Source organism: Rutilus rutilus, assembly GCF_951802725.1.
Source record: "Rutilus rutilus genome assembly, chromosome: 21".
NCBI lineage: Eukaryota > Metazoa > Chordata > Actinopteri > Cypriniformes > Leuciscidae > Rutilus > Rutilus rutilus.
The window spans coordinates 24,567,688-24,583,595 of record NC_140226.1 but is presented as its reverse complement, the minus strand read 5'-3'; the positions used below and the strand labels follow the sequence as shown (position 1 = coordinate 24,583,595).

Here is a 15,908-nt window from a genome sequence, read left to right as displayed (position 1 = left end):
CGGACTACTGTGCTGATAATGTAATCGGTACAGTAGTTGTGCTTCTTTGACGTTGAAATCTTCTCTGGTTAATTTCTACAGTTCAGTCCGTCGATGTAAAAACATTGAACACACTGGAGAGCTGCTTTATAGTAGAAATTGAATTTGTAATTCTAATTGAAAGCAACACTAGCTATGTATAACTTAGGCACAAAATTGGAAAATCGCACAAAACATTTGCGAATAAAGCAGCATTTCCATTCCATGTGTTCAAGAGAACAAAATCGTCGCTTTTCCTCCATCGTAAATGACTTGAGACTCGGAGCGCGCAGATGTAACGCTGTCATGTTGTCTTCGTATGACCTCATTCGTACGAATTCGAACGATTTATTTTGTCTAAACCCCAGTGATGGGTAGGTTTAGGGGCGGGGTCAGGGGTAGGTCATTCATACGAATTGGGCAACTCGTAAAAAAATTTCGATTTAGCAAAAATCTTACAAATTTGTACGAGTGAGGTCGTATGAATTCGTACGAATTAGCCACCTCGTAAAATACGTATGAATTGCCGTGAGAACGGGTTGGAAGGTTTATTAAGAATTAAACCAAATCATTCTGATGACATACTTAGTCTCAGACATTTCTGAATGACCAAACCAACATTTGAGATGCTGTGCAATAAAATAGGTCCGCTGGTTAGTCCAGTTATCCAATCACATCCACTGTTGAGGCAAAGTCACAAAAGGTTTTTTTTTTTTTCGGTATGTGTGTTTCCATCGTAGTTTGTGCACATGCCTTCTTATCGGGTAAAACATTTATCCAGCTCAATTGAGAGCACAAGTTTTTTATGTACGTTTTTTTAATTTTTGCGCATCTTGCCTTTTCCATCCAGCGTTTTTTTTTTTATGCGATATCCCGAAATGCTCATAAAAATAAATTAATGGAAACATAGCTATTTGCTTTAAAGCAATCTATTGTATAATGTGTTAAATAAACGTGAAATTACTTGACTGAAGTGCGGAATTCCCAAGCTCATGCAAACATATCCACATCGACATATGATCAGATGCTTTCTTAACTGCTTTTTTCTCACCGCTGTCATTTTGCTGTTTTTATTTTGTTATTGAGAGGAAAGTCCGCTGCACACATTCACATGTTCATCTAAATGCCACTCCAGGTAGTGCGAGTGGCATTGGGATGTTGGCTAACAGTATTCTGCTTTTCAGGTATTTCAAACTTTTTTTTTTTTTACCCCTAAGTGAAGAAGGAAAAAGCCATTATCTTTGCCATGATTATATAGGGGCCTTAAAGGGATACTCCACTTTTTTTGGAAATAGGCTCATTTTACAACTCCCCCAGAGTTAAACAGTTAAGTTTTACCGTTTTCGAATCCATTCAGCCGATCTCCGGGTCTGGGGGTCCCACTTTTAGCATAGCTTAGCATAATGAATTGAACCGAACAAGACCATTAGCATCTCTCTCAAAAAAATTAACAAAGAGTTTCGATATTTTTCCTGTTTAAAACTTGACTCTTCTGTAGTTACATCGTGTACTAAGACCCACGGAAAATGTAAAGTTGCGATTTTCTAGGCTGATATGGCTAGGAACTATACTCTCATTCCTGCGTAATAATCAAGAAACTTTGCTGCAGTACCATGGGTGAAGCAGGCGTAATGAGATGACGCAGCGCATGCCGCCTGATAATAGGCTACCGAGCTGAGGACTATTATCAGGCGCTGCGTCATATCATTACGCCTGCTGGACTCATGGTACTGCAGCAAAGTTTCTTTGCAAAATTCACTTTTATATGGTGTTTGCATATAAATGTGTCTTTGCAGTGTATGGACACAACCACCATACAATGAAAAAAATCCATTCACCCCTAAACACTCTCAATAATCAAGCCATTTTGATTTTCTGAGCAATATGATGTCATATTGCTCATGCTCCGCCGACGGCCTCTGACGGACTGTCCCGTATTAGCATATTTCCGCCCTCAGCCATTTGACATGCACCGAAACGGGTCGCTGTGAACAGAGCTGTTTTTGAGGAGGTAAAACAACCATTGTTTTCCCATGGTGTTTTACACAACCATTGAGGAATTTTAACCAAAGTATGTTTCAAACTTTACATGAAGACCCTAAAGAATCATACCAACTTGTGGAAAATGGGCATCCTGAAACTGAGAACATTGAGAAACTGCTTCTCAAACAAGAAAAAATGTAGGGCTAGACTTGATTTTGTCCAAAAGAAATTGGTTGGATCATTGTGGTTTGCTACTGGTTGTCCCACCCTCACACCGAAAAACGCATCATGATAGAAGATAAGAGATGTCATTGCAAGGGGAGGGGAAGTTATTTTGATTAAAGATTTTGAGAGCACGTACATTTTTTTTTTAAATAAAAAATGATAAATACTGCAATATTTCATAAAAAAAACAACACTTGTCCATTTTCATTTCATGTTGATTTTAAGTATATAGTCATAGACTTTATGAAGTTTGACAGAACTTTGCACTCGTTGGTTCTGTACAATTGCGTCCGTTACACTTTGTTGCTCTCATACATTGTGACAGTAGTGATGTACAATGACTGTTGTGAATAGACCGGTTACTAAACTGACATCACGGAAGCTGCGGTTCACATAATGGCACCCGCCAGTAGTCTCTGCCTGTCAAACAGGTCCTGTTCAGACATCCTCCTTAAGATGAGGGTCATTCCCCACAGAGGGGCTGTCTCCAGGATGGGGGGAAGAAAGGAGAAACACCAGAGCAGCCATAAACAACCCGTTGCCCTGACCTCGACGGGCCTTGCTGCCCTAACAAACGTCAATCCGATGTGCCCTCAGGCCTTTAATTAGCTGTCAATTAGTGCAAATTAATCAACTCCTCGCCTAATTAAGCAATGCCGGCAGGCAGCTTCCAAACACGCTATTGTGGGAGCTGTATGAGAAAACTGGAGCTAGCAAACTCACTCTGCATCAGGGGGTCATCGCACCATTGGCGGTTTCGTGAGGGGAAAGAACTCTAGTTTCCATTTTTTTTTCACCTACTCAGCACAAGGTGTTTACCATTATCAGACTGCTGTCCTCAGTATCCGCTCTGAAAATCCCTAGTCTCAGGAAAGGGAGTTTCCCAGTAGCCAGTAAACTTTAAAACGCCTCACAGGCATTTCGGTTTGATTCAAGACAGGATTTTCAACTTCTTTTTTCTTTTTTTTTTATTTATTATATTTTGCTTTTGTTAAAGGAATATTCTGGGTTCAATACAGGTAAACTCAGTCAACAGCATTTTTGGCATAACATAAAAAGGTTAAAGGTTACGGCAAGGCACTTACAATGGAAGTAATTGAGGACAATTTTTGGAAGATATAACAATGGAAATGTGAAGCTTAAAAACTTTATGAAATCACCTACATTCATTCTTAAGGAGCTGTAAAGTTGTCTTTAGTGTTTATGGCATTGTCTAATGGCAACAAAGTTGTAAAATTGGGTGTAACTTTACCCAGAAAAGGTTAAGTGGACCCCCCCCCCCCCACACACACACACACACACACACACACACACACTGAAAGTGAGTGAGTATTTTAATGTTTACAGATTGGCCCCATTCATTTCCATTGTAAGTGTAAAGTTAAAGCCAAAATATTCAAAAGTTTGGGGTTTGTAATTAAGATTTATTTTATGTTTTTGAAAGAAGACCACCAAGGCTGAATTAATTTGAGAAATACAATTATGTAAATTTAAATACAATTTTAAATAACTGTGGTATATTTAGATTTATTTTAAGATATAATTTATAGCTGTCAAATGATCCTTTAGAAATCATTCTAATATGCTGATTTCCTGCTCAAGAATAATTCCTTATTATTATCAATGTTGAAAACAGTTGTCCTGCTTAATATTTTTGTGTAAACCGTGAAACGTTTTCCAGGATTCTTTAGCGAATAGAAAGTTCAAAAGCACAACATTTGTTTGAAATAGAAATCTTTTGTAATGACTTTACTGTCACTTTTGATCAATTTAATGCGTCTTTGCTGAATAAAATATTCATTTTCTTATAAAAAAACAAACTTTTGAACGGTAGTGTATAAAACAGAAATTATGACTATATTTTCACTATGATTGCCCCATGAAAACTTAAGACTAACAAGCTCAGATAGTCATTAAACGGAGGAGAAGCAACATGATAAGTCTATTCAGGCACCGTATTGATTGTTTTCAGTTGATTGAACTGTTGTAATAATGGACACTTGAATCAGTTTAATGCAGAATAATATCAAGTACAAAATTTGGATGAAGGGGTTCTTGAGTGGGTCTTTGGGGGGCGGTTGAGAGACACCCCTCTATGCCGCAGACTGTGTGTGCTCGGTGTACAAAAACAAAATGCAACATTAAAAACACTTCATCACTTCCAATACATTGCAAATACAGAATTATGACCAGAAGAGCAGAAGTGATTCTTCATTTAGATTGCCTGGCATGAGAAGATCAAGCACCAGCAATCTGTGATAGGGGCCGGACTAATGCAATACAATGTCCCTAATACAGCCCCCATCCCAAAGCTCATTACCTTGCGGTGACCTTCCAGCAGATTCCAAGTTCTTCGTAAAGACAAATAGCCGTCAAGCATTTCAATATAAGAGAGGTCTTCATTTATATGCATCACATTATGCTGTAATTGTTACAAGTTTGGACAAACTCTCATTTTAGCAATGCTTTGAAAAAGCACACAAGGGTTGTGTCCAATTTTGCACAGAGGTCAAGACAGCGGTGTAATTTACCATTCATCTGTCTGACTAGCGCAATCGTTTTTTCAGCATCTCAACCTTGTGTTTGGGTATGATGGAGATGACGGATTTCACTTAAAATAAGTAGGCGATAGGCATGAGCCCACAAGAGACTAAATATTCAGAGAGAGAGAGAGAGGGAGGGGGAGGAACAAATTTTGCAACAGCTGTTTGCCTTTTAATCTGCCACCATCAGATCTTCCAGTCTTTGATAGGCCACCCAATCTACACGAATGACTGAACTAAATCTTTCCTTAATCTACAGCCTTATTAGTTTGTCCTCTTATGCATGTAAATCAGGATGCAGTCATTTTCATATGTAGATGGATTATTAAAAGCCATGGAGAGAGAGTGGGGTTTTTTCTTTTTTCTTTTTTTTTCAGCTCACAATAAACAACAAAGCCCTGCACAGATTACAGCAGAAGCGGCGGCTACGAGAGGGCAGGAAGCAGTTTGTAATTGACAGGTTGCTTTGACAGAACTCGAGTCTTGTGAATAGATGGGTTTATCTAGAGCGGGTGATGTGTCATTAGCATATCTTGATAACATTGATTTCTTCATTACCCTTAATGAAATTTCCACTTAATGGCTTCTAATTAGTTTCAACCGGTGCTCATGTAATTGCAGCTGTAATATTTTGCTCAGCGGCGAGGAGTTTAATGCTTTGATGAGACGCGGAAACTCTTGCGTGAAGTTTCATTCTCTTGCACTCACTTGCGCGTTTGTTTTCTCAATGTGTCTAAATGTGCAGATCGCTCGTTTGCGGTGTTGCTATATGTGATTAAACTTTACTTTTGTGTGACTGCCAGTTTTGATGATCATCTCATGTAATTGCCATGGAGCCAGGCCAACAAAGAATTAGCATGGATGGGTAATTGAATAATGTCCCATAAGGCCACAAAATCGCATGGCTTTTCTGTATTTTTAAGCTGATAAACAGGATTACAGTTCACCTTTATTAGTAAAATTCAGGACATTGTTATTGCCAGGGCACTTCGGCATGATAAAACATCTCCAAGTGTTCGGTGTAGCTATTAATTAGCCAGAAAAGCACCGGAGCTGTCTCTCGGGAGCGCGCGCTCGGAATCTTTCCCTCGTGTGTGTCTGACGCCACGCGTCTGACGTTCTGCTCGTGTCGTATGAATCATGACGTTTATTTATGCATCAGTACATGGCACTTTGATAAGATTGGTGTTATCTCTGTCTCCATCAACGGCTCGCTGCTCATTTCCATAAATTATCTCCAAGTAATTATCTGTCCAGATGTCCAAATTGTGCCACAAATTATCTGCAAAACGAATCAAAATCCCACTGTAATTTAGTAATAGCTGATTAGACCTCGGTGTATTAAAGAAACATGGATGTAATTAGAATAAGCTAGGCCTATATTTTGCAGTCTGTTCAGATGGGTAACTATGTTTTATATGCAACAGCTCTATAGAATAATGAAGGATAATGGAAGATCTGGACCTGGATTTTCCCACACTAAATACACTTTAAAATTAAACACATATAAAGAAAACTCTTTGCATATATCTTTATAAGCATATTATTGTGGAAATAATATTGGACACCAACTTTCCTGCCGTCCTTCTGCTTACAAATGACCAAGATTAATTAAATATCTATTTAAATGTTTATAAGCCCAAATGTAAAAATAGAGAAAACGGACCAAAAAGGGCTTAGTCCCCAGAGGGTTAATATTCTATAATTCAGCCAGGTCATGCCGTACATTATTTTCAGCTGATTTCTCAGAATTTCTTATTATTAGAATTTTACAGTTAGTGATGTGATTATGACCTCTTGAAATATTTTGGTAAGTGGTGCTCTTTGGTAGGCTCAAAGATAAAGATGACGAAATGCTAAATTGCACCTTTTATGAACATGTTTTCGATCCCTGAATACAAGTCAGTTTGCTATAATTTTTGTGGGGTTTCAAATAAATACAAATAAAAAACGCCTCATTGAAAAGCTGAATTAGTAGTTAAGACTACCGTAAAAAAAATTTTTACTTTTTTTTTTTTTTTTTCACTATTTCTTTAAAAAGGCAAATTCGTCTCAAAATAGCCGACTGATGTTTAAAAGAAAATTGTGTGTGAATCCCAAACATGCAGGGAGCCATTTTGTTGTCATGTGATAAGAATATATTCCAAGAACTTCATGTTCAAATATGTGTTGCTAATTTGCATTACCCATTTATCTTCTCCATTAATTAGATCCTTTAACTTGTGATCGAATCCTTTTATTTTAAACCTAAAAGAGATTTTAGTTCTTGCAAAAAAAAAAAGGAATCTTTACAGGAATTATAGTCTAAATTCCTCGCACGTTCTGTATAGCTTGAAATCTTTGTTGAATCCTTCAATAGACGCAACAGGAGTTCTTTAAACAAACTAATCAATCTTTCTCAACTGGACACATTCGATCTTATATTAAATCATATTATAGTTTGAAACGATGTAGTATTCAATAAAATTATTACTTTGTCAAATTTGCTTGTTTTTGTAATAGTAATTATTCTAGGCTATCTGATTTGGTGTCAAGCGATGCTGCTTCACAAAAACTACTGTAATGCTTGTGACGACGTCATTGCTGACGACATTAGTCTTATGTGTGCCATAGGCTGCGCGTTTCCGTTGTCCAGGTGTCCTTTTTATTTCCGACTATTGTATTTCCTTTATTTAATCATCTAGATACACCTAAAACAGATTCCTAAAGCCGTTAACAATAGACATAACACGTCTAAAATGTTGAAGAAAACAGAAAATTTGAGTATCGAAGATTACCCTATTAGGCTATTATTATTATTATTATTATTATTATTATTATTATTAGGCCTACTTAAATTACGAGTAAAAAATATAATTTCGAAGTGATCTCATCTTATTTGCGAATTTTGGTTAAATGTCTGCTTAATACATAATTGCAAGCAACATGTGATGTGAACGAAATGATATCATGCATGACAAACACGGAGAGCAGCATCCTGTATCCTCTGGAATTCTAAATCACTTACTCGCCGCTGATTGGCTGTTGAGTTTTGACCCTTGTTGGGATGGACCTGTTGGATAAAAGGAGAATTTCTAGAGGGATCATGCGTATTGCGCCGTGGATGCCTTTGCACAAGGGACCGACTCGTATGTGAAGAAGGGAATAGTCTCAGAGGCACCATGACAGGAAAGGATGGGGCTGTTTTGTCGGAAAGTTTGAACAAATCAAAATCAGTGTGTGCCGCTGAGAACAGGGGAAATAACAATCCACATCTGTCAAAGAGCAGCTCCACACATCCACCCAAATGCACGGGCTTCGGCATCCAGGAGATCCTGGGACTAAATAAAGAGCCGTCCTCGGCGGCTCCGCGGAGCACACTGGACTCGTTCCCTGCCGGGGCGCACCTTCTAGCCAGCAGGTCGATGCTCGGTCCAGCTGGGGTTGGTGTTGGGGTCGGGATGGGCTTAATTGGCCATGGAGGTATTCCGTCGTTCTACACCCAACCCGCGTTTCTTGAGGTGCTGTCAGACGCGCAGAACGTCCATCTACAGCCGCTCAACAGGACAGTGGGCCCGCTGGAAAATAACCAGTCTGCCAGCTCAGGTATAGGCCTAAGAAATTCACCTTTAACGCCCGCTCGCGGGTCCAATTTTCTTATTGTTGTATGGTGCCCTGTCAAGGGGAAAGGGCCTTAATAATAATAACATCAATAGGCTAATATTATTGGTTGTTGCTATTAGGCCTATTACACATTTTGGTAACACTTTATTTTACAGTGTCCTTGTTACATTATGTTATAACAGTGAATTATGCATAATTACGTGCAACTAACCCTGTAACAATGACACCTTAAAATAAAGTGTAACCCTTTTTTTTTCAAGATGGAAATGTGAAATAAAAAGCCTGTTGTTAACTGTTTTATTTTAATAAGCTAATACATTATATTTTCCTCCAAATCCCAAGTGATTATCATCATCGTTGTTAAAAACATAAAATAGCGGTTTTTAAAATTAAAGGGCAATAAGTGGCTACAAAATATTTTACATTTTGAAAATGTCACAGCCATTTTGAATAGCCTAATATTTCCTCCGATGTTACAGATTCAGAGGATGTCTCTTCGAGTGAAAGGAAAATATCAAAGTCTTCACTGAGCCAGAGCAAGAAGAGAAAAAAGAGACGACACAGGTAGGCTTGAACGCTAAAAAATGAATGTAAATTAATCTTCTTGATTAATTCTTAAGCATAATTTCTGTGGTCTCCGAAATTAAATATCCGAAACAATAATGTGTAAAATTCTGTAAAACGTTTCTCTCGATGGTTTGGCAATTATGGCTCTGGCGAAATGCGGTTATGATGTCTAGATTTCTGTCCCTTATTTAGGAGCTATGGCTAATTATGTTTTTTTCTTTTTTTCGTAACGAGTTAATTAACGGTTCGTAGGTTTTAAAAGGCAGTAAAAAATAGCCTATCTATTTTTCTTTATAATAATAATAATACATTATCGTGATTTGCATTTTTATATTGTAATTTTGTAGGAAGCATTTAGCTTCTTTTTATAGGAAGTTAGAACCAATACATTAATATCTATAATTATGATTTTCAGTAGCCTAGCCTATTTTAAATGTTCAAACAAAATACGTTAATTAATACACATCACATAGGCTAATTTCCTTGTTCTTAAAACTAGTGTAAAACCTAAAAGAAAAGAAAAACTCGACATTGGTCCACTCGATTTGAGTCTATTGAAAAGCACAATTTATGCGTGATGTTTCTAATATTGATTTTCTATGACAATTGAATGTTGTTCTTTTGTAGAACAATATTTACATCTTACCAGCTGGAAGAACTGGAGAAGGCTTTCAACGAGGCTCATTATCCGGATGTGTACGCCAGAGAAATGCTGGCCATGAAAACCGAGCTGCCCGAGGACAGAATACAGGTAAGGAACGAACACTGTTACGCGCCGTTTGAATTAAATGAGAATACAAGGAAACAACAATCATGGAACGCTCTTTTATTTATTAGGTAAAAGCCTACAGTTTCTAATCATTTGTGCTGTATGCGGGCGCATGTGATCATATTTCTGTTATAAGCTGTTTGACCTATATATAGGCCTAGGCTATTTATATGTCTGTTGTCCAAAATAAAGATTTTTTTTTTTTATGAATTTTTGTTGTCCCTCAAAATTCCGCACAATTACGCTAGCTTCTTTCTTTCTTTCTTTTGCAAAATGCTTTGATCCATTTCCTATTTTCACATCAAAATGACTAATTAGGTATCAACATAGCCTATTGTTTTAAATTATTTCCAATGAAACACTACTTTACACTTAAAAAAAAGAAAGAAACTAAGGACAAAAAAAGGACTGATGCAATAAAATAAATTAATCTTGGGCTGGATGTGGTAAATAGGCCTATTAGGTCTCTATTCTGAGCCTATATAGTCTATATATATATATATATATATATATATATATATATATATATATTACACGCTATAAAAATAAGATACTAGAGGTTTCTCAGGTGTCTTCGGAGATGCCCTTTTTGGAGATGCTTCAGATATGCTGCTTTGTGGGCATATACTCAAGGAACTTTGAAGTGCCTCAAAACCTTTACTGGCATGACCCATTTTTAAGCAGTGTTTGAGTTCGTCCAGGAACTTGTTGGTTCCTCAGAGAACGGACTTTTTAAAGACCGTCTAGCCTTTAGGTTCTCTTGGAGGTTTTGCCAGTGTGGTGATCTGAGGAAATTGTGCCTGTATCTTTCCCGTTTGCAGTGATGTTGTTGCGTGTAGTTAATCGGCTAATGGTTTGTGTAAGGGTTATAGTTGGCAAACATTTTTCTTGGGGTCAGCAACATAAGAAGGTGATCTCAGTGGTGCGAATTATGGAGGTTCAGCACTAGCTCATACACTCTTAAAAGTAAAAAAATAATAAAAATAATCTACTGTAGCTAAAGAACATCTTAAAAATCGGAAGAAGGTTTTTTTTTTTTTTTTTTTTTGACTATAAAGAACCTTTTGTGGAATGAAGGTTCCATGGATGTTGAAGGTTCTTTATGGAACCAATAAAGAACCTTATTTTTAAGAGGGGATTAAAAAAAATTGTTATGTCTTAAGCATATGTTTCAAAATGGTTTTCAAACGTTTCTGTAATTATTAAAGTTAGATTAGGCTTACAAGTTTGTCAGAGCAAATAGCCTATTTTCGTCTGACGCTAATAGCAAAACAAAAAAAGCTTGCGCTTTACTTTGTGATTAGTTTGAGGTAGGCTAAGTAATTAAATAATGGCAAATACTATCCTTCACTTTATTTTCAATGTACATATCCCAAATAACAGTCTTTTGAAATAGCCTAACAGACGTAGGCCTAGTAGAAAATATAACATTTTCGCCTCGCGAGGTGCACCTTGAAATAGCGCCTCGAAAATGAGGGTGAATTCTTGGGACACTTTTCCCCACCTACTAATTTGGAAGACGTTTTATACTGTAAAAAAACATCGAAATCCCTTTAAAATAATCGACCTCCGAAAGTCATTGTACAATTCGCACACTGACTAGGCCTATATCGATCAAGTCCAGCATCCCACTCGGACAGATACTATCTCATCAGCCTCAGTTGGATGTGAAACAATTTGCTCTCAGAGAGAGAGAGAGAGAGCGAGAAGAGGAGGGTGTGTGTGTGTGTGTGTGTGTGTGTGAGAGAGAGAGAGAGAGAGAGAGAGAGAGAGAGAGAGAGAGAGAGAGGCGCGCTAACGACCTAATCAAGCAATCAAGGCGGAAGATTACTGTGTGACCTGAACCATCCATCTGGTGGCACGCCTTTTAATTTCCTTCTCATTACGGTGCCTCTCAGTGAATAAATAACAAGGAAATAAATAAATAATTCTATTTCAATCCAAAGTAAAATTAACATCTAATTTTCTCATCGAGTGTAATTAGTTAAATGAGAAAAGCCCGCCGTGTTCCAAGGGAAGGGATGTGGCGAGATGTGGGGAGTTCAAATGAAATAACTACATTGAATTTATTAGCACGGGTCAATGGCGCTGCTCTCTTGGGTCCTGCTCGTTTAATTTCCCGTGATATTTGCCCGCCTGTCCACCATCGATTGGGCTCGAAATTAACTTATTTTTCAATCAGCTTGTGCGTGCCCTTGGGGTCGTCTCTCATCGCTGTCTCCTCCCGCTTTCTTTTGAGTGCCCGATAACCAATTCTCCTCAAAAAGTATCGTGCATGAAATGAGGGCTATCATCATCGGCATTACCAGAAAAGATTGGAAAATGGTTTTGATAATTCCTTATCCAATGTCTGGCCTCTCTAGACCCGACAGCCCCTCCTCCTCCTCCTCCTTCCTCCGTCAGCTCTGCTAGTAGCTTGAATTAGTGAAGGGCAATTGCTGGTTAACTGCTGTGATCAACATGCGTTCGCGGCGCGTCATGACAGAACTGAACTGCAGGCACTTTACGCGTCGTCCGTCGTGTCGTTTAGCCTATCAGCAAAAGTGCCTAAACTGTTTGCTCAACAGGCCGACATATGACTATATAGCAGATGATAGGTGATAGTCAGTTGTAGTTGATAAATATAGCCATACCATTTGGTTAAACATAAAAATTATGTTTTCCATTGGCACACTTTGAGATTTAAATGAAATATAAGCTATTTGTTGTAGGTCTGTGTTGAAAATTTTTAACTGATGCTGTTTGTTTAAATAGCCTATCCTTTCCAGACTAATTAAAAGGGTTAGGCTAGGCTACTTCACCCAAAAATGAAAATTAATGCATAATTTAGCTATACTCACCTTCATGTTGTTCCAAACCTGTATGATTATCTTGCTTCTCTGAAACACGCAGAAAAATACCTTCTACTATTCATCTTTTCCAAATGAACGTCTGTCTCTTCCAAATTCCGCCTAATAGGATATACTCTAGGCTATAGACTAGACTGTTTGGACATCTTTCTTATTAAACTATATGCAAATCACATTTAATTGTGAACAGGTGTGGTTCCAAAACCGGAGGGCCAAGTGGAGAAAGCGGGAGAAGTGTTGGGGCCGTAGCAGCGTGATGGCGGAGTACGGGCTCTACGGTGCAATGGTGCGTCATTCCATCCCGCTGCCTGAGTCCATACTGAAGTCTGCTAAAGATGGCATCATGGACTCCTGTGCCCCCTGGCTTCTAGGTATATGCCACAGCAGATTAAGACTTTATTTGTTTGTTTGATTATTTTACCTTTATTTGACCTTTATTATTCACCATCATCATAACTGGTAATGACATCATTTAAAAAAAAATTATACATTTTTAGTCCTCTCTAATTTAGAGCCTTGCTTGTACTCTATTCATTTGTCACCCAGCACTGTTGAATTTGAACGTTGTACATGAAGGCTATGAATAAAAATTGCAAGAAAATGCAAAAATATTGCCTTACCAGTACATGCATTTTGAATTTTAGCTTGCTATGAATTAAGCAGTTTGATTACATTTACAATAATGCTCTCAGTCCATAATAATTAAATGTTAAATTTTTAGAAAATAAATTACCCAAGCAAATAGCGCAATAAATGTTTTAAATTGTATTTAACCATTTTAAAACAATAATTTACTGTAATATAAAAAAAGTTGAGCCATATAATTAACTTCTTCATCATCATCATAATCATCAAACTTTATTACCGACTCAGGGTCCAAATATAAAACAGACAATACAAAAAGTGAACAAAATACAACAGCAAATACACACACACACACATAAGAAACAAATCAATGTGTTACAAAAATACAATACAAGTGTCTCCACAACTTGGACTGATAATGTGTAGTGCTGACCCTTATATTTGATAAGCGCACATAATATTGGAATTTTTGGAAGCATTAAGACAGCAAATCAATTTATACTAAGATTTCGTAACACGGCTTGTTTACTCCACAAACGTTTCACTTGCACTATGCCATCTAGGCCTCTTTAATAGAATTCTCATTGCACCATAATGTAAGCAACTTAAAGTCTCTGTAAGCTTGCTATCCTATCATTTAAAACAAAATACTAAGGATTTACCTAAATGATTAAATTATAATAACAAACTACAAAAGAAAGATTATTGTAGTTTTTATTTAGCCATCTTTTTCTTATCATCCATTTATTTTTGATGCGATTCGTGCTGACTCTCATGGCTCAGATTAGTCTAATGCTGTTACTAAATCTAAAATCTGTCTCTTGCTATTTCCAGTTCAAGATGGTTTTCCTACCACCAGCTGCTTTTCTAAACACGAATGCCCACCATTCTTTGCAGGGATGCACAAGAAGTCCATGGAGACTGTTGCAGTCCAACCAAACGAGAAGTCAGATGTCACTCAGATGAAACCCACCAATCCCAAACCGGATGAGGCCGAGGCTGAGGAGAGGAGGACAGAGTCACCTATGTCCAAAGAGGAACTGAGGGAGAACAGTATTGCAGTTCTCAGGGCAAAAGCACAGGAGCACAGTGCCAAAGTGCTGGGAACAGTTTCCTCGGAGAGACTAGAGCACAAAATGGAGACGTCGGTGACGGAGGAGAAGTCTAGCGAACAGCTTGACACGAAAGAAGAGGAAAAGAGTTCTTAGATCATGCACTGTAATTCATCTCTTTGTAATGCCATAAATTAGGGTTGGTGTGAAAATATCTGGGCTATTTTCTCTTCCTCATTTTTCTCCATGATAACACTGGACTTTTGATTCTCAATGTTCCTCTGCATTTTATTTCATTTAGCAAGGTCAAAACCAAATTGTCCAGTTAGTAATGGCATCAGTCCATCATGCCAGTGATTGATAAAATGTTTATATATATATATATATACCTAAAAATCTTATGAATACTGTGTGGGCCCTTTTATCATGCAGAATAGCTCAATTGAATAAGACTAAATGTTTGGATATTTATGATCTCATTTCAGAATAAATTAATATTGTCATTATGAGAAATTAATTGATCAAGACCTGAGCTTTGAAATAACAGTATTCAGTGCTTTTCTTTTTCATTTTGTACAGAACCGTGTCAAACTCTCAGTGGTTAAAAGTTGTAATAGAGTGTATTGCTGTATATATTGTAAATTAAGATAGCCTGCTACAGTATTGTTTGAGCTATACATCAATGTACTGTAGTCTTATTATGTGCTTTTTTCATAACATGTAAAATGTAATACAAATTATTAAAAAAGGATGAACAATGCTAACCTGTGTTTTAAATCGTAATTAAAGGAGAATGAATTTCAACGATTTTAACAAACTGAATTTATTTACATGCAGCGCAGTTTAAGTTAAAGGTTACACATAATGCAGTCCTTAAAATACAAATCTGCACTGAAATCATTTTCTTTGTTGCATTTTGCAATGTTTCACTCTATCAAGCCTGGAATAACAATCATTTATATGTAGCCTAAACAGTTCTGTGTCGCTGAGTGTAATCCGTCACAGTTGAGAAGCCTCAATCTGGGCAGATTAAACAGCAGGACTGATGCATAACAGACATATGGGGGAGAGCATGAAATCAGCCTTAGATAGGGCTCTCTCTTTCTCTCTCTCTCTCTCTCTCTCTCTCTCTCTATTTATCTGTCTGTCTGTCTGTCTGTCTATCTACATATCTATCTATCTACCTGTTTGTCACTATCTATCTATCTGTCTGTCTATCTATGTATCTATCTGTCTGTCTATGTATCTATGTCTATATCTATCTATCTATCTGCTTGTTAGTGTCCTATCTATCTATCTATCTATCTATCTATCTATCTATCTATCTATCTATCTATCTATCTATCTATCTATATATATATATATATATCTGTCTGTCTTTCTGTCTATCTATCTTTGTTAGTGCCCTATCTATCTATCTATCTATCTATCTATCTATCTATCTATCTATCTATCTATCTATCTATCTATCTATCTATCTATCTATCTATCTATCTATCTGTCTATCATCTATCTATCTGCCTGTTTATCTATCTATCTGCCTGTTTATCTATCTATCTATCTATCTATCTATCTATCTATCTATCTGTCTGTCTGTCTGTCTGTCTATCTATCTTTGTTAGTGCCCTATCTATCTATCTATCTATCTATCTATCTATCTATCTATCTATCTATCTATCTATCTATCTATCTATCTATCTATCTATCTATCTAT

At 37.2% G+C, this 15,908-nt stretch overlaps 1 protein-coding gene across 2 annotated transcripts; it reads left to right on the top strand.

Annotated features, from left to right (window-relative positions):
- Positions 1–7,717: 7,717 nt before the first annotated feature.
- On the top strand, positions 7,718–14,461 carry vsx2 (visual system homeobox 2). Of its 2 annotated transcripts, none has more exons than XM_084393987.1 (5): positions 7,718–8,354; positions 8,852–8,936; positions 9,567–9,690; positions 12,748–12,928; positions 14,040–14,461. In XM_084393987.1, the coding sequence occupies exons 1-5, from the start codon at positions 7,931–7,933 to the stop codon at positions 14,348–14,350; spliced, it is 1,125 nt and encodes a 374-aa protein (XP_084250113.1). In that variant the 5' UTR covers positions 7,718–7,930; the 3' UTR covers positions 14,351–14,461. The 2 variants fall into 2 exon arrangements, with proteins under 2 accessions (XP_084250113.1, XP_084250112.1); XM_084393986.1 differs by having other exon boundaries at positions 13,977–14,461.
- The last annotated feature ends 1,447 nt before the right edge of the window (positions 14,462–15,908 follow it).